This window comes from Sorex fumeus, unplaced genomic scaffold (genome assembly GCF_029834395.1).
Source record: "Sorex fumeus unplaced genomic scaffold, SorFum_2.1 ptg000265l, whole genome shotgun sequence".
Classification (NCBI taxonomy): Eukaryota; Metazoa; Chordata; class Mammalia; order Eulipotyphla; family Soricidae; genus Sorex; species Sorex fumeus.
In genome coordinates this window covers 16,569,031-16,589,041 of record NW_026606322.1, presented here as the reverse complement: position 1 = coordinate 16,589,041, position 20,011 = coordinate 16,569,031, and the positions used below count along the sequence as shown (strand labels likewise).

Sequence of the window (20,011 nt, the reverse complement as noted above, 5' to 3'; positions counted from 1 at the left end):
TCAGTGCTGAAGAAACACATTGCGTTCTTACAGTTCCTTAACAACTTACTGTGCCACTTTCTGGGAGACCCAGTTGTGTTACTCCTAAGAGGTTTCCATCTCTTGGTGTCTGCTGCTTTGAAATACACCTCCCTTTACTGGAAACTCCTGAGAATTATTTGGTCCTTAAAACCAAATACGTAGAAAACCATTTTGTATACTTACATGGATAAAATGGGTAGGGAATGTGAGTGAAGTCACATTCAAAGTTCTCTCAAACTAAGCCAAACTGCAGAACTTAATAAGGGAATTATCATGATAGTTTGGTGCACATACAATCTACCTCCACTAACTCAAAGCCCATATCATTTTATCCATCAAGAAAAAAAGAGAACTGTACTACATGGAAAGTATCATATTAAGCGAAATGAGGAAGAAAGAGAGGGACAGACATTGAAAGATTGCATTCATCTGGGGAACATAAAGTAACAAAATAGGAGACTAAAACCCAAGAAGAGCCGAGATACCAGGAGGTTTACTCCATGGCTTGGAGGCCAGCCACACAGGCTAGGGGAAAAGGGAGCTCAGACAGAGAAAGGAGCACCAAATAAAGGGTGTTGGGAGGATCCTCCCAGAATGGGAGAAGCATGCTTAAAGCAGACTATAGACCAAACATGATTGCCACTCAATGCCTCTTTTGCAAACCACAACACCCAAAAGGAGAGAGAGAACAAAAGGGAATGCCCTGCCACAAAGGCAGGATGGGGGGTGGGAGGGATACTGGGACCCGTGGTGGTGGAAAATGGGCACTGGTGGAGAAATGGGTGTTTGATCATTGTATAATTGAAACCCAAGCACAAAAATTTGTAAATCTACAACTGTACCTCATGGTGTTTCACTAATAATAAAAAAAAAAGAGAACTGACTAGTTACTTTAGTTTCTGATTCAGAATGGAGAGGATCAGAGATAAACTTTGACTCACTTATTTGGTTAATATGGGGAAGGGGGAGCTTCCAAGTGAGGCTGAGGAGACCTGGAGCCCTCATCAGTGATTTCTGACCAAGTGGATTGATGGTTCAATGAAAAGGCTCCAGAATGCTGCTCGGGCCCTGGATGCCAGGATATGATCCATGGATCATCTGACAGTGCTGGGAACCACCAGGTCTGCACCTGCCAGAGATGACTGGGGGATCATGAGGTGCTAGAAAGAAAACTCACTCATGTACCCTAATTCTGTACTATACTTAGGACCAAAATCTTAAAAGCCTTTTTAGGATGAGTATTGAGAACTGCCAAAGCACTGTTTGTTTGTTTTCATACGCTCAGAATATTTTTTGAAGAATAGTTTTAGGTTCTAATTCTCAGATCCAAAGAATGTCATGCTTGGCTAGTTCATTCTGGAATCAAAAAGAGAAGAGATCTATAAAGATCTATAATAAAATGGTGATTCAAAAGGACACCAGTCAGCTATGATCCCCCAATGTTATAAAACTAAACAATGTAGAAGTTAATTTTGCTTGATTTATTCCTCTTCTATGGGCCTATGACCTATGTGACAAAAACGTGACTCTAATTTATCTGCTGCTACCATGAACATAAAGCACTGACAGCCAACATAAGGAAGACAGATGAATCTTATTGACAGCCAACAAGAAGACTCATTTGTCCTCATCATGAGACAAGAAAATATCACTTAATTGCATATCTATCTGCATGTATTTGTGTGTGTGTATGTGTGTGTGTGTGTAAAATGTCGATATATTCAAAGTCATTCTAAAATATTTTAAATACAGTAAATATGGTTTCTGACTGGTAGGTCAATTTTTATAAACATATGATTCTACCTTCTTATGCTGAACAAGTAGTAGTTTTGAAAAACTACTACTTGTTCAGCATAAGAAGGCAGAATCAATCATAACATAAATACTGTAGGTAAAAGGTAAGCACAAAGTAGTGAGTTTTATTATAGTTCCCTCCTACACTCCCACACATCCCCCACTCCACTGTTGTTTTTGTTCCACACTCAGCAAGACTTGGGGATCTGTGCTAGGGTGTCCAACTTTGTGCCTGAGGGGTCACCCACATGCAAGGTAAGTGCTTTAACACCTCTGTTATCTCTCCCGACCAGTTAAGAGTCCTTTTTAAATAATCTATCATGTTTTTAGAGTCACTGTTCCAAACCCAATTTCATTTTTTAAATATTAGATGTTTTCAGTAAAAAATAAACTACAAAGAAATTCATTATAGTTTTTTTAAGGGCCATAAAAAATGAAAGTTGCAATCTAACTCTTTACAGTAACAATTAAGGCTGCAAATTTAAACTGGGAAAATAATGAATACTCTGTTAATATTCTCACTGGGACATTAGTTTATTCTTAAAGAGTTAGTCTGAGTATTAATTATTACTTTTTAATATCAGAGATGTTTATTGCAGTTCAGTGAAGACAATCAGTAGCTATTTCCAAAACAGAACATCTGCAATGGAGTAAAAAGTATTTTGGAAGCACAATTTTTACTTCCTACATAAAAGCTCAAATCTGCAACCTTAATGTTACCTATATTCCATGTAGACATTCCGCTTATCTAACAAAAACACATTAATTTTCCTAATCTACCACATTATCTAAAGAGCAGCTTTCCTGTACCTTTTCTCTTCTTCCCTTTCAACTGACCGAAGGTGTTTCTCTGTATTCTGACAAGTTGATTTGAAAAGTTAATTTAGAATATTCTTAACATGGTGACAAAACTGGACTAAATACTTAACTTATATATATGTTAAAGATATATTAGTATTTATATAGTTAAATATTCAGTATGTTTTATATATATATATATGCTAAACTATTGAAAAAGAAAAATAACTTTGAGAACATTTCGGGATTCCTCTTTGGTTTGACTTTAATGTGAGGCCACTGTAATGATCTTGGTTTGACAGGCTTCTTAGAGAGTAAGCAATGGGAAGGAGAACAAGGTCAAAAGGTCAGTGCTAAACTATGTCTATTTCCACCTGAATCAGCACTCTAGACTTACTACTGGCAACTGTAGTGACATCATGATTGGTTCGATGTGGAAGGCATGTGGAACATGGAAATACAAGAAGGATAACTCAGATAATAAGGGGATTAAAAAGAAGCAGATCTGACCATCAGTCAAAGACACCTAATACTGCATTGCTTTGTATGGATACTGAAGGTCACACACTGTTCTCAAATATTCAGAGGGAGCAACATAATTAGAAGTGCCATCTTCGAGAACCAAGCAAATGGTGATTAGAAGACTAGACAAAAATAGAATATGTATCAGCATTCATAATGTGATGCCCATAGTCGCTACTAACTGAATACTATTCTACTTTAGAAGCCTTAAATTTTATTTCATTAGCTTTGAGTCATGAACTAAGAACATTTCATTGAGAAAACAACTGACGGGTGAACACAGAAACTAAGAATGGGTTGTATTAAAGAGGGACAAAAATATTTAATAGAATTAAACTATAATCAGCATGTTGAGAAATGAATGTTAATTTCTTTGAAATTGCTGTATCAGTTATATGGGAAATCATTTAATGTATAATAATTGACGGTTTATATTATTTCTCAGAAGCACGTTTTTCATACCTAAAGAAAAGTGAAATACTGATTTCTTTTACCTCCATTAACTTAAAAAATGTTTAAGAGTTTGTTTTGCTTAACAAAGTACTTTTCCTTTAAGGGTGATTAAGCAGACAAAGATTAAGTACTAGGGAACATACTTATATCTTAAGTATAACAATATACCAGTCTAGTGATAGACACTATTAATAGTTTCGGTACTATTAACATATCTGTAAGGATGCATTAGAAATGGAAGTTTATATAGAAATCCATTTTCTGAAATTTTTGCATATTAAATACAAGTTTTACAAAGAATAAATTAATTCCACACATATTGAAAATAGATTTTAAGTATCATAAAAGACTAAATTTTATAAATCAATGTCTGATTTCATTGGTTTTCACTAAAAGATATTTCAAAGTATCAAAGGATACTACAATAAAAGTGACACTATAATAAAATTTTGATAACTTGTTTAGAGGAGTTCTATTATATAAACAATGGTCCATTTTAAAACATGTTAATTAAAATAAATCTTCAATAATCTCTTTTACTTAGTACAAAATCTATATATATATAACATAAAGCCCTTTATTTTAAATCTAATGAATAGTTTAACTTTTCACTGATCATATAACTATATTCCCCTTTTATTACTCCCAATTCATTCTAACTTAATTATACAAAAATATAGTAGCATTCATTATATCTTCTCATTTTAGAGTTACTAATGTGCTTTTTGGTTCTTAACTAAAGAGTCATTCAAAATCATTTCAAAGTTATTTATCTAAAATTCTTAGGAAAGGTTAATAAAATATAAGGTTGACTTACCAACAAATTTCATATATACTAATCCAAGTAATTCTGCTAGAGCTATAATACCCAAACCTGTAATCAGAAGCGGGCCATGCACTGGGGTGCACTCTGTGAAAAGAAGTGAAATTGTACATTGCAAGTCTCCAAGACAGCACTATTTTCCAAAGTCACTAACAAGAATATAAAAACAATACATTTTATGTAAATAAATTTCAATGATCAAGAAACAAAAATTTTGTCTTTATGTGTCTTTTCAGTAAGCAAAATGACTCCAGTAATTAAAAGAAAAAAGTTTTTATTTGCAGATCATTTATCACACCACAACTTGCCAAATACGTATAACAGTGTGTAACAAAGTCCAAAGCTCCAATCACTGGAACCTGATGACTTTTTCCTTTCAGGGATGAGGTTCTTTGCACTATACTCGACAGCTCTCAACTTATTCCTGGTTCTGTGCTCAAGAAACCTTGGCCCTGGGTGCTTGGGGGACTAGATGTGGTAATAGTAGTCAAACAAGTGTTGACCATAACAAGGCAAGTACCTACCTTACCCCCTGTGCTATCTTTCTGGTCATAGAGTCTGAATGTTTTAAAAAGTTTGTACAAAAATATAGACATGGCAGTTTTGCAGCTAGAACAATTTATAGAAAGCCAAATTGTCATAACAATGTGGAAAATAATTATTTTCAATCATACTTTTAAAATATTTTATATAATTATAATCTTCTGTAATATAAAAAATACTCTCAGTATAGAAAAATCAGAGTTAGAAAAAAAAGCTCCTAACAGCAAAAGTTGGCGAGGATGTGAAGAAATAGGAACTTCCATGCATTGATTAAAGAAATGTGAAATGGTACAACTACTATGAAAAGTCTGGCAACTTGCTACAAACTAAACATATTTTAATATACAATCTAGCAATAGTACTATGTCCACACAGAACATGCACATGAGTGTTTACAATAGTTTTATTTAAAATATGAAAATCAAAAGCAGCCAAGATATTCCCCTCACTTGCTACATAAAGAGTGGCGTGATCCCATAATATAGTATTATTCAGTGCTTTAAAAAAAAGAGCCAGAAAAAGACATGTTACTTAAATTCATGTTAAATTCATGTTGCTATGTAAAAAAAATAAGAGAAGGTAGTATGATTCCTAATACAAGGCACTCTGAAAAATACAAAACTCTAAAGACTAAACTGATCAGAGGCATAAAAAGAGTGGATGAATAGTTAACACATAGAGTATTTTTAGTGCAGTTAACTTTTTTTGTATGATATTATGTCTCTGATCCATAAAATCACATACATGTGATAATCACAGAATGTACAGCATCAAGTGAACAGTAATGTAAATCATGGACCATGAATAAAAATGGTATATTAATACTATTATTTATTATTTGTTACAACAATTGTAACAAACGTTTTACTCTGGGGGATGATGTGGATAGTGGAGAAGATTGCAGAGTAGGGGTGTGTGTGTGTGTGTGTGTGTGTGTGTGTGTGTGTGTGTGCGTGCGTGCGGTGGGGGGGGGATATGATATGTACTTCCCACTCGATTTTGCTAGGAACCTAAGATAGCATCAGAGAAAGAAAGACAGAGAGAGGAAAATATTCTGTACTAGAGAACAGTATGACCTTTACCTGAGACGCAGAGGCTTAGTCCAACCAAAGCGAGCACATAGCCCAGCATCTGAAGGATCAATATGGCAATGGTAAAGGAGGTTATCCCAATAGCTGGAGAAAGGAAAAAGCATGGTGAGAATCATAAGGAAGTAATCATTCCCAAACTTATCTTCTATTATCAAGAATAATAACCTCTGGCCTTAACAGTATTTTATAATTCATTGTCAGACAGCAGGTACTTCCTGAATGATCTAAAGCTTTACCTTTTATAGATGTTAGTTCCAGATTGGTATATTCAGCCATCCTTTATTTTTACAGTGAGCTGAGCTGGACAGGAAGTCTCAAGACAAAATCTTGGAACAATGTTGTTGCTTTTACCAAATTTTTGTACTTTATATTATGAATGACTATTAAGCATGACTTTGATGCGCCACACAAGGTTGTTTTAGTGGAGGGAGTCAATAACCAAACATGCCATTGTAAACATGATAACCTCTAACTTGCACATCTAGATCCTCTGTCTAATAATGAATGAACAACTTTCCGATGAACAGCAATAGATATAGGCTCTATGGCCATGAGCTAAATGAGCAAATAGAAAAAGATACTCTTATATGAAAGATATGTTAATCGTTTACTCCCAAACTACATTGAAAGTGACACCAATTATAGACTGGATGTCTAAACGAAAATGGTAAAACTGACCAATAACTGAAACAACATAGCACAGCGGTAGGGCATTCGCCTTACAAGCGGCCAACATGGCCGACCCGAGTTCGATTCCTCCGCCCCTCTCGGAGAGCCCGGCAAGCTACCGAGAGTATTCATATGCCAGACACAGTAACAACAAAGTCTCCAATGGAGACGTTACTGGGCCCGCTCGAGCAAATCGACGATCAATGGGAGGGCCTTTACCTTTTTTTACCTTTATGATTTATAGCCCTATTTGTAGAACTAGTTTTTCTTAAATTTTTTCAAGAGAAAGGCATATTAGCATAGCAAGAGATCATGCTTAACTTAGAATTTAAAAAACTGAAATGAGGTTGGAATGATAGTACAATAGGCGGGGCATTTGCCAAGCATGCAACTGACCCGGTTTGATCCCTAGCACCACAAACGGTTCCCTGATCCAAGAGGACAGAGTCAGGGTAAGCCCTGAGCATTGCTGAGTGGGTACCAAAAAAATTGAAAACAATTAAAATTTAAATATGAACATTAAAATAATTAAGAGATCATGTGGAAACAAATGTACTAAATAACATATAACATGAATAAAGATGATTTTTTTTTTTTTTTTGGTTTTTTGGGTCATACCTGGCAATGTTTACTCCTCGCTCGGCACTCAGGAATTACTCCTGGCAGTGTTTGGGGGACCATATGGGATGCTGGGAATTGAACCCCAGTTGGCTGCATGCAAGGCAAATGCCCTACCTCCTAGCACTAAAGACTTTTTATAAAATAAATGCATGCCTTGAAAACAGGCTAACTTAAAGTCAATCCAAGGGGAAAATGTCACTAAGAACAGCACTGTCTTCCCATTGTTCATCGATTTGCTCAAGCGGCTCCAGTAACATTGTGAGACTTGTTACTGTGTTTGGCACATCAAATATGTCACGGGGAGCTTGCCAGGCTCTGCCGTGCAGGTGAGGTACTCTCGGTAGCTTGCCGGGCTCTCCGAGAGGGGTGGGGGAATCGAACTCAGGTCGGCCATGTTGAGTGCGTGCAAGGCAAACATCCTACCCGCTGTGCTATCGCTCCAGCCCCATCACTAAGAATAGTTTGGGGAAATCTTTTAATAAACTTTTGCTAAATTTTATTTATTTATTTACTGCTTTTTGGGTGACAACCGGTGATGCACAGGGGTTACTCCTGGATTTGAACTAAGGAATTACTCCTGGCAGTGCTTGGGTGAGCATATGAGATGCTGGGAATCGAACCCGGTTGGCTGTGTGGAAGGCAAATGCCCTACCCACTGTAATATCACTTGAGCCCCTTTCAATAAACTTTTATTATATAAAAAATATGTTTTAGCTAAAAATGCTATTTTTGATTATGGGAGGGGGCATCCAGGCAACAATCAAGAGACCTGAGGGCTCCTCCTGGTGATTGCCAACAGGGCCTGTGATTTAACGCAGGGATTGAAATGCAGAGCTGCTCAGCCCCACTATGGGGCCACACCTGCTGGTGTGGCCTGGGGGTCCTTGAGACTAAACTAGTGCAGCTTGGGGATCTCCAGAACAATACTCCAAGACTGCAGGAGATCTTGTGGTCCTGAGGATCTAGCTGAGATCAGCTATGTACAAACATCTTAATTCCAGTATTAAATCTGTAGTTCCTAACAATGCTTTTTTTTAAAAAAAAAATAAGTTTTTGGACCTCAGCCAGCAGTGCTCAGGGCTCACTCCTGGCTCTGCACTCAGGATCACTCCTGCAGGCTTGGGAGGGAAGTGAACGCAGATTGGCTGAATGCAAGGCACATGCCTTACCCACTGGACTATGCCTTTGACCCCACAATGCTATATATAAATTTTTAAAAGTGTACAAGATTATACTATTACCATAGATACTCACCTAACATTAAAACACAGTACTGAAGTAATATTAGTATCACTGCAGGAATTACAATTAAACCAAGTCCAGAAGCATTTTTTGTTGAATATTCACCTGTTAGTAAGTAAAAAGAATCAAAATGATCTTCTATATATTTCTGATTATATAGGAAGTGAAAGCACTTACTTTATTAAACGTATTAATATTAACTGTATAAACTATGAAAGTATTAAAGATGAATGAAGATATGTCTCATCTTACCACAACTTATTTTATTGGATTTCATAAATATTACATTTCTTAGAACTTGAAAGTCTGTGGTAAAAACCCTATGCTAAGCAAGTTTATCTGTGCCTTTTCCCCAACAGCATGTGATGATCATTAAGATAAATATTTTTTAATTAAGGCAACTACAATTTTTCCCCAGACATAATGTTACTGTACACTTACGAATACAACTTTGGGATGCATTGTAAAATAGTGCACATAACTGACTTGCTGTGATGTTTGCTTTATTGTGACAATAGGGACCCAGGCCCATGATATATCGAAGGTGTGCCTATTCTTTCTCAAGGTTTCACCCAAAATAAGTGGCAACACTCTTATGATTAAAAATCAAACTTAAAATATTGAAATATCAGTATCTTAATCTCTACCTGCTAAAACTTTAAATTGTTTCTGCTGTCTTATTAGGTTCATAGCTTCCCAACTATAGGTTTCCAGATGAGAAATTGGAACATCTGTTCTGTTCTCTTCATTTGCTAAAAGCAAAGTCAAAACAGTTTTTCTTGAAAATTGTCTTCTGAATTCCTCTCCTTTTACCCCATGCCCGTACTAACTCCAGTTGTAGAGGGTTGTAAGTGCGTGTTACCTGAATACGATACTTTCTACTGTGCAAAATAACAATGGCATTCTATGTCCTGCAGTTGTAGCCTGGCTCATCTCCACCTCTGCTTCCATGTGCTACCCTCATTTCCCATTCCCATTCCCAACCTCCAGATGCAAATGATATTTCAAACAGAGGTGTTTTCCAGTAAGTCCTATTTCCGTGTAGGGCGTGTGTATGTGTGTGTGTGTTCGTGCTGGTGGAGGTGGTCGGAGGTAACATGGTTCACAATTGTGTTGGCCAGGGAGGTCACTCAGCAATAGAACATTTGCTTTGTAAGTGTTCTCTGTAAGTGTAACTCTGGATTCTCTGTAAGTGTAACTCTGGGTTCTATTCCCAGAACCATGAGAGAATAAACAAACAAATAAGTGGTGTAAATATTTGTGCTCTAGGCATACAAAGTTATTACATCATATCTACCATACTATAGTGTCAACATTCCTCCAAAATCTTTGAGTGGTTTTTTGTTTGTTTTTCTGTTCCATTTCTTAACTATTGAAGGCCACCTTTGTAAGGACTTCAATTTATCCCAAAGATCTATCTTCTAATGCCTGTAATCTATATCAGTTTGTATGACAAGAGAGTACATATTATATTAAAAAGCAAAAAATATGAGTACGTTACTATCTTTGAGTGTTTTTTTTTTGTTTTTCTGTTCTTTATGCTTTTTGGACCACAGTCAGCAGTGCTCAGGATTGACTCTGGCACTCAAGGTTCATTCCTAGTGGAGCTCGGGAGACCATATTGTGTATTGGTTGTTGAACCAGAGTTGGCTGTGTGCCCACACTACAATCTATCCGGTACGGAATAAATCAAGATCTTGAAAGGATGTACTTATTCTGGATTATCGAGATAGGTCCCTACATGTGATGAAAAGCATCTCTGTAAAAGAGAGGGAGCAGGAGAACTGACCCAGACACAGAAGGAAGAAGAGGCAATGATACTATGGGAGAAAAGACTAGAGTCACACTATCACAAGCCAAGGAGCTGCCAAAATGGCCAGCTAAGAGCAGAAGCTCCAAGAGGCAAGGAACTGATTAACCCTAGACTCTCAGGCGAGGGAATGGCCCTGATGGCAATGCTACTGAAGACTTAAGGTTTCCAATACAGTAGGAAGTTTTCTTTTGTTACTGGGACCTTAGGATACCAATGACTCCTTCTTACTCTCCAACCAGGCAAGCTCTTAAATGCATCAATCTTCCACCATAGTAACTGTACATCTTACCTGGGACGAAAAGAATGGCTCCAACGACGACAATTATAGTGAGAGCTAGTCCAGCAACAAATAAAAGAATGGTTTTCTCCCTTGGATGACTGGATTTATACTTAAGTGCTAGAAGAAAACAATACAGAATTATATGAACTCAAGCGCAAGAAGCGAAGTCATTTCTGTAACTTAAAATAGTACAGAAGGAAACTTGATAATTTAGTATATCATTGAATAACTTTTGAAGAACAACTCTGCTATTCTCAGTTTAAGTCATCTCAAATCTCTGTTGTCAGTGGATGAGTATCATGAAAGTACAAGCATGGATGTTAAATACATTTGGGGTGTTTGATTACATATTTTCAAATTTCCCTTCTTCCCTCTTCTTTTGTTATTGCAATGACTAAAGATTGCAACCAGTTATGATGCTCACATACGTGATTTCTGTACTCACCATACAGTTAGTTGCAGCGTTTGCATACTTGTAGTTTTAGACTCCAATTGGCAGCACTGCTGGGATTATGCTTAGTGTATGTGGGTCACTGTGGGAATCAAACTCTTGGTCTCAAACTCGCAGATCAGGTACTATACCACTGAACTACTAACATTTTATGTCATATTGTTCTTTCTCAACTGAGGCGTTATTAACATCTGGAGCCAGACAAATCTTGGCTGGGGTGCTGCTCTTGCATTATAGAATGCCTGTTAGCACTCTATAATGCCCCCTGCATTAGTTTTCACTAATAATCCACTAATAAGCCAATCAGGGCATTCAAGCCCAATACATCAGGATGCTCCGTGAGCTGTATTGCAGATTCACTACCAGGATCTCACCATTCTACAAAGAAGTGATCGTTGATGTCAAGAGAGGTGTGCGGCAGGGTGATACCATTTCACCAAAACTCTTCAGTGCCACCCTCGAGAACATCATGCGACGACTGGAATGGGAAGGAATGGGAGTGAAGATAGATGGCCGGCAACTACACCACCTCCGCTTTGCTGATGACATTGTTTTAATAACACCAAACATCAGCCAAGCGGCACAAATGCTGGCCGACTTTGACCGTGAGTGTGGAAAGGTAGGACTACAGCTGAATCTCACGAAGACAATGTTTATGAGAAACGGTCTTGTTCCTGACGCCCCATTCGCTCTCAATGGAACGACCATCTCCGAATGCAACAGCTATGTCTACCTAGGTCGAGAGGTCAACATGACAAATGACCTGGCACCCGAGCTGCGCAGGAGGAAGAGAGCGGCTTGGAACGCCTTCAAGAACGTCGAAGAAATAGCTAAGAGGACGAAGAACCTCCGGCTCCGGGCACATCTCTTTGATTCCACTGTTCTTCCTGCATTAGCATATGCCTCAGAGACCTGGGCCCTACCCAAACAAGATGAGAACGCTATTCAGGTCTCCCAAAGAAGAATAGAAAGAGCTATGCTTGGAATATCACGTTTCACTCAAATGAGAGAACGAATCCGGAGTTCTGACATCCGTCGACGATCAAGGATCAGGGACGCTGTCTCATTTGCCAAGGTGTCGAAAATCAGATGGGCTGGTCACGTAATGAGATTTAAAGACGACCGTTGGACTAGAGCTGTTACTGATTGGATTCCTCGGGATGTCAAAAGACCGCGTGGCCGCCCACCTACCAGATGGTCAGACTTCTTCGTCAAGATCATGAACGATCGGTTTGAGGCCCTTCATGTTCCCGGAGCGAACAGATGCCATTGGGCTACACTAGCACGCGACAGGGACAAATGGAGACGTTACTGGTGCCCGCTCGAGCAAATCGACGACTAACGGGAAGTTAAGTGATTAAGTGATTAATAATCCACTGGTTGAATCACTCAAAAATGTTTCCAGACTCTATCTAATGTCTGGAGGAACAAAACTGCCTCTAGTTTACAATTAACATGCATAGTGCTGTTAAGAAATAGATGGCTGCCAATAATATCCAGAGAGAACTTTTATCTACTGCATATAAAATTTGTCAAGAATCATAAATATGTGTATTTTTCAAAGAGAGGGCACACATTTCTGTACTCAGGGGTCAATTCCAGTAGTGCTCAACAGACTATGTGGTGCCAGGATTCAAACGGGAGCCTTCTGCATGCAAAGCATGTGTCGAGTCTATCTGTCCAAATCAGACCCTCTTGAAACCTTAATGAGGAAAAACATTTACCAGACTCAATGAAAATAAGTGCATGGAAATAAACTATAAATACTCAATGGAACTCACCATACATGCTATTGTTTTTGCTCCGGGGGTGGGGAGGTACACCTGCTGGTGCTGCTCACAGACACGGTTACTATGCTCACCCAAAGCCAGAGTTGGTTGTGGGGTGTGCATACTTTAGGTTTTACTCTGCACTCAGGAATCATTCCTGGCAGGGCTGAGGGAGTAAGAGAGGGTGCTGGGCTCACAACCTCGGGCTGTCTGCATCCTAGTCAAGCACTGTTGTACTATCACTCTGGCCCACTCAAGCTACTGATTTTGAGACCACCTCTACTGCCAAATATCATGTTCCTTCCCTGAAAGAATAAAGTAACTTAGCACTTCGCAACTGGGAACTTGGTACCAGATGGCCTTCCATGGAGCCCAGAATATCCACGAGTACAAAAATGAATATGTAAACTCAGGCCATAGCATTAAGACTAGGAGTCCAACTTTGTGGGGGGAGTGGGGAGTTCACAGAAAGGAAATGTTTGCAAGGGGAAGACCATGGTAGGGAAAAAAATGTTGAGAAACACTGATTCAGCACATAAACCTAAAAAATTTACCTTTCTTATATTCACTTTGGAGGTTCTATTTTAGTTGATATCAAATTTAATTCTACCAGGAAAGTTGTTAAAAGTAAATCTAAAAAAAGAGTGAGCAGCAAGGCAGAATGCATACTGAAATACTGCTGTGTTTCTCCATGACGGGTCTTAACGGGCACCTAAATCACGCAAAACTATACTTAACACTTATTGGCTTCAACTAAAATGAGAAGAAAGGGGGGCGGGGACTGGGAATATGGCTTCAGCAGCAGCGCACATGGGAACCCAGGACTCTGCCCAGGCCCTGCATGGCCTCCAATACTCTCAGGCATGGCCATCGGGGTCCTTCAGCACCACCAAAGAACCCCCACAAAAATAAAATTTTAAAAATTTTTTAAGAAAAATACTTTCCTGGGTCCAGGGGATGGTCCAGCACCTTAAAAACACGTGTCTCTCAAGTGTGAGTTCACTCCCTGGTCCCACTCGTTTGCAGGGAACACAGTCCTAGAGACTCTGCTGACTGTGACCCTGGGCAGTCCAACAGAGTGTGAAGTTCCTGACACACAGTCTGGCGTGGGTAAGTCCCCCTAATTAGTGTGTAGGTGATACCTGGCAAGCACTGCACACTGTATGCTGTGGAAAGGAAGTGCCGCAACTGGTGAGCATATTAGTGAGCACCACAGCAGCTACAACCAGAATGTGTGAGAGCACAACTGAATGTCCTGGGAGCTTGATGCAATTACCACAACCAAAGGTATGATCCCTGGTTATCACACCAGCAGCATCAAAGAGAAGGGAAGGTGGGGGGAGGGGGAGAACGATAACTCAAATAAGTGAAAAATAAATGATTATTATGAAGCCTATGCCAAAGGTAACTGAGTTATTTTTATAATCTAGAGCTATGCTGTTCGTGCTGTAATAGGCACCCAAAGATCTTTAAAATCTCCACTTACTCATTTTTTTTTTGCATCATATCCAGCTATGCTCAGGGGTTACTCCTGGCTCTGCACTCGGAATTACCCCTGGCGGTGCGTGGGGGACCATATGGGAGGCCAGGGATCGAACCCAGGTCGGCTGCGTGCAAGGCAAACTCCCTAACCGCTGTGCTATCGCTCCAGCCCCTGTTACTCATATTTTAAACTATACTCTCACTTAATTTTCTTTCATGGGAGAAGGAGGCTTAAAGCGGTAATTGATGGTGAAACTAAGCTGAAATTTACATTTATCAGAAAAGACTAAGGACCATATGGCACGTTCCCCCAAGCTCTCATACAATATATATAGCCTTGGAACCCACATACCTCTGACTCAGTAAGGTTTCTGCCTTCTGAGAGGGCACAGGTTTCCAGAGCTTTCCTATTTTCTAGGCTCAAAATCGAGTAGAATAATATTCAGTGTATATGTGACAAAAGGCAGAGACACAAATAGAAAAAGAAACTTTCTCAAGACACATGTCAGGCTTTCCATTTTAATCCCAGGTATATTGTTATCTAAATAGAACTTGAAAGTTCTGCAAAAGGATTATAAAATAGAAGCTGTTTCAAATGTACCTCGCAATCAATCAAACATTCATAGAAGACTCTTTAAGGTTTAACTCAGTACAAAAAAGTGCTACTGAGATCAGACAGCAAGAATTCACCTTAGAGTACAGTAGAAGTTCATGCCAAAAGGCTGTATTATACCATTTTCAACTGATACAAAACTCAACCTCTTCAAGGCTTAGAAAGGAATATAGGAGAAAAAATAATGCCTAACAGTAGCAAAAAAAATTATATATATACATATATCACAAAATACTACTGTTGACAGTGTTTTACTATAGAATCACTATATTTGAAACCCTTACTTATATATAAGACACACTGCTGTTGATTGGTTTAATCACAACATCTGTAAAAAGCTATACAAATACAAATTCTTCCTTTTAATAAAGTAAACATCTCAATTACTGGGGTCCACTTAAATGACCTTAGGTAATAAAAATAATATGTCCTTAGGCAACATAAGAGTACATCCATGTTTGGTTTGTCTGTGAACCTTCTTTAAGAAGCTTCTTTAGATTTAGTTCTTTTGCTTGCAGAGTAAACATGTTAGCAGGTCTCAGCAAGGTGAGAGAGTAGCTTTTTGGTGGTAACCCCAGTGTCAATTTGTTTTTATTTTTTTTGGGGGGGTCAAACCTTGTAGTGGTCAGGGCTCACACCTGGTGGGAGGCTCAGAGGACCATATGCAGTGCTAGGGATCCAGTCAGGGTCAGCCACATGCAAGACAAAAACTAAAACCACTGTACTAATCTCCAGCCCTGTCATTTTTTTTAATGCAGCTATATGGTTGCGAACTGGATGAATAAGCCACAAAACCAATAATCTCAAACATCTTTAACAGGTCATCTTCTCTTGTACGTCAATAAAAGTATTTGGTCTTATTAAACCTACCAAAATTTCCCAAACACTTTCCACTGAGATAAAGATAATGTGTCTTAACACTAGATTTGTCCTATTTCCTGGCATAATTTTCTGTATGCTTGTCAAATAATCTACATAACTAAAAATACTGATTCTTTAAAAGAGTTCCCTCAGCAATAAGTACTGAAATCAATACACAAAATGAAAGGTAACAGTACTTATATTTTATACACATTTTTAATTATAATTTTGGGCTTGCAACTAAATTGAAGGGGAGGGCAAAGAAAACCCCTATAGACCCCCCTGGCCTCACAAGTAGCTTATATCATCCCAATTGTGAACATTATTTTCCACAAAGGAAGAGCTGAAGACCACATGCATGACTGACGACCACAATCATGCAAGGCTAGGCTCACATTTTATCTTAAGGTTTAATTTTAGGATTGTACAAGTGGGTTTGAACAAAGACATAGAAACAAATATCCATCATTATAAAAACAAATATCATTATAGAAACAAATATCATTATATCCATCACTATACATCTCTTCTCCCACTCCACACTTAGCAACCACTCAGCCTTTCATTTTCTCCATAGTTTTGCCCTTTCCAGAATTTCTTACAGCTGAAACAATATAGTCGAAATATATATATTTATAGTTAAATAAACTCTTCGGATCACATTCTCTCATTTAGTAATAGGTACTAAAAGTTCTTTCATGTTTTTTTATGTATTTTTTAAGCACTGTATGGTATTTCATTGTTGATGTGTATTGCAGTTTATTCATCCAATTACTAAAATCCCATTTTGGTTGCTTCTAAGTTTTTTGGTTTCGTTTTATTTATTCATTTTAATTGTATCACCATGGGCTGGAGCAATAGCACAGCGGATAGGGCGTTTGCCTTGCACGCGGCCAACCCGGGCCAACCCGGGTTCGATTCCTCTGCCCCTCTTGGAGAGCCCAGCAAGCTACCGAGTGTATCTCGCCCGCAGGGAAGAGCTTGGCAAGAGAGTATCACGCCCACATGACAAAGCCTGGCAAGCTACTTGTGACGTATTCGATATGTCAAAAACAGTAACAACAAGTGTCACAATGAAGACATTCCTGGAGCCTGCTCGAGCAAATCGATGAACAACGGGAGGACAGTGATACAGTGCTATAAATGCATCATGGTGAGATAGTTAAAAAGTTTTCATGTTTGCGATTCAGACATACAATGATGGAATACCCATCCCTCCACCAGTGCACATTTTCCATCACGCACATCCCAGTCCTCACCCTGCATTTATGGCAGATAATTTCCCCAATACTCTATAATTTTGGGCATTGTGTTTTGCTCGAAATTTCCCATCACTGTGCAAGCCCACCTGCCAGGGGCAGATACTAGATAATATATTTTCCATTGCTCATTTTGAATATCATGAGAGCTCGCACAGCTTCAATTGTAAATGTAAATGTCTAAATTGTAAGTGGTTGGGTTCTAGAGATATCTCTGTATGGCACTAATCCATTTTGGGATTCAATTGGGAGTTTCTGGGCCAGGGCTGTTGATGCACTAAGATGGCACCCAGAGGCAAATTGTGGGCGTGACAGCCAGTCTACTGGGTGGATGGGATGGGGAGGGGCAGTTGGAGTCCTCTACTGCCATGTGGCATGGGGATTTAGTCCTGGAACCTGCATACTGGGGGCAGGGGCTTGCTTGTGGAGTTGTTTCTAAGTTTGACGATACAAAATAGTACTTTGGAAGACAGTTTGGCAATTTGTTGCAATATTAAATAAGATCAAAACATTGGTAGACCTTTTTATCAGTTCAAATTATAGCAACCATATCAAAGTACAAGTAGATTTTATCCAGCAATAACTAATTATCCATTATATCGGCCAACCATTATATGAAACTCTCTTTGAAGAACTGTCAGTGAATAAAGACAAATGCTCCTTTTTCAATGCTCTCATATTCGAATGTGTAAGTATGTACACTTTTGGGCGGAGCCTGGAATAACAGGATGTATTACTCCCTCCCAGTTAAGTAAAAGATGGGACCCCTCTAGCCTTGAGAGACTCACTTATGTATTTAACTTCTCACATTCATGAGATGAAGAAGTAATGGATCTCCATAGCCACCAGAAAAAACATCTACTACTGGAATAGATACTCCAGTAAGGGTTTCTTGTCTCTTGTGACTGATAAAAAGCATATAAAAGAAAGAATTCAGGTTGAAATGGCTGATGAAATCTAGTGAAACTGGAAACTTCAAGGTTCACCTTGGAAATAAAATATATCAGATTAGTTTTCATGATAACCCAAAGAGAGGGGCTGATAAACTAATACAAGTCAATACAGACTACAATTTATTCAACAAAAATCAAGTAACTAAGAATCCATTGCTTGCCCAAAGATGGGCTAGAGCGATAGCACAGTGGTGGGGCATCTGCCTTATGCACGGCCAGTCCGGTCGACCCAGGTTCGATTCTTCTGCCCCTCTCGGAGAGTCCGGCAAGCTACTGAGAGTATCTCGCCCGCACGGCAAAGCCTGGCAAGCTACCCATGACATATCCAATATGCCAAACACAGTAACAACAAGGCTCACAATGGAGATGTTACTGAGCCTTGATGAACAATGGGAGGACAGTGCAGTGTAGTGCAGTGCCCAAAGACAAAATATTTAAATGGACCTTTACTAAGTAACCTGCCAGTGAGTGGTGAGAGAGAAGGGCTAATCCATGAGGGAGAATGCATCAAGAATAAATCAAAGTGAGAACATATTTCATTTGATCATTACGGTGCCATTTTCTGAAACTTTAGGAAACTAATTATAGGATTATTTTAGTATCTGTTGAGATGCAGTTCAGCATTGTCTTTGACAAAAGAATAAAGCACATCTGCTAACTTTAAAGATGAAATTATAATTTCAAATTTTTAATTACTTAAATTTAAATTACTATTTAAAAATATTTAGTGTGCCCATTAAAAAACAATAAAAATGACTTTCTGAAATGTATGCTGGAGAAAAATGAATATTAATGCCAATTATTAACTGAATACTTGCTAGAAGCCAAGTAAAATAATGTGATTAAATCTCTATGTTCTATCTGACTTGCTCTGATGAAAAACTTTGTCAAAATGAATACTAGCTAGAAATCACAATACCAGTCTTTAGTACCCAGAAATAAAAGAACATAGGCTTTGTTCAGCAAGGACTCTGAATATAAAAGATTAAAGTAAAAACTTCCTTTCCTTGGTTCCGTGGTCTAGTAGTCTTAACCTCAGAATACACACAGGAAGTTAGAATGCTGAAATTTGGAATGGGTTAAAGAAAAGGTAAATATAATTCTACAATAAAATATATACTTCTGAGTAATAGTTTTTGTTCAGTTACTCCTGAAATCAGTATATGAATATATTAAATGATAAAAGATGAAAAGACCAAGGGAAAGTACTAGAAGTTCAAGGTTACAAAACAGAATTCACAAAAACAGAGGTTATCAAACAGGATGATTCTCTGTAATAGTTATTGTGATGATATTTTATTTCTTAGATAGAAATTTCCTGGTGAAAGTTAGTATATGTGTATATGTGCTCACTTTTACAGAATATTTTTTCTACTTGATAGAGAAATCCCCGCCCCCTATCCCCGAAACAGTCTCTCCTGGCACAATCACTGTAAAAGTAAGTCTGTCCTCATGACTAGACTCATGAAAGAACTTAGGATTTCAAGGCTGTTGTGATGGAGACTTTTTCCCCTTGAATTACCCAACAATACTATGTACAGATACATCTAATACCCAGCTTAAAATGTACTGCTGTTAGTTACAATCCCGTATGGAGTAATTACATTATTTAAAATCTGTTTTCAAATAAATTTATTATCAGCAAATGATTTCTTTTTATACCTTTTTTTTACCTAAATACCCAGGATCATGCAAAAATTATTGGGTCATCAGTAGAAAAAAGGTCAAAAATAGAAATAATTTTAGGGGTGATGGTGGTTTGGGCCACATCTAGCAGTGCTTGGGGATGACTCCCCACTCTGTGTTCAGGGGTGTAGAAAAAGATTAAGAAGTCCTGATCTAATCAAATGCCCTGGGTAGCTACCAAAAAATAGTTGTGGAATAATCTTGAGCAGAGACTATAAAGAAAAGAAAATGAAAGATGGTACCAGAGAGACAGTACAGAGGGTAAAG

At 38.3% G+C, this 20,011-nt stretch overlaps 1 protein-coding gene across 2 annotated transcripts in view; it reads right to left on the bottom strand.

The window, feature by feature from the left end:
- CD47 (CD47 molecule) overlaps positions 1 to 20,011 on the bottom strand; it is a 90,910-nt gene that overhangs the window by 19,673 nt on the left and 51,226 nt on the right. For both annotated transcript variants that reach the window (XM_056109206.1, XM_056109207.1), the window contains exons 4-7: positions 10,680 to 10,787; positions 8,590 to 8,682; positions 6,037 to 6,129; positions 4,406 to 4,498 (exon numbers count right to left, since the gene is read on the bottom strand). In XM_056109206.1, coding sequence (XP_055965181.1) covers positions 4,406 to 4,498; positions 6,037 to 6,129; positions 8,590 to 8,682; positions 10,680 to 10,787 — 387 coding nt within the window. The remainder of the gene's footprint in view (positions 1 to 4,405; positions 4,499 to 6,036; positions 6,130 to 8,589; positions 8,683 to 10,679; positions 10,788 to 20,011) is intronic.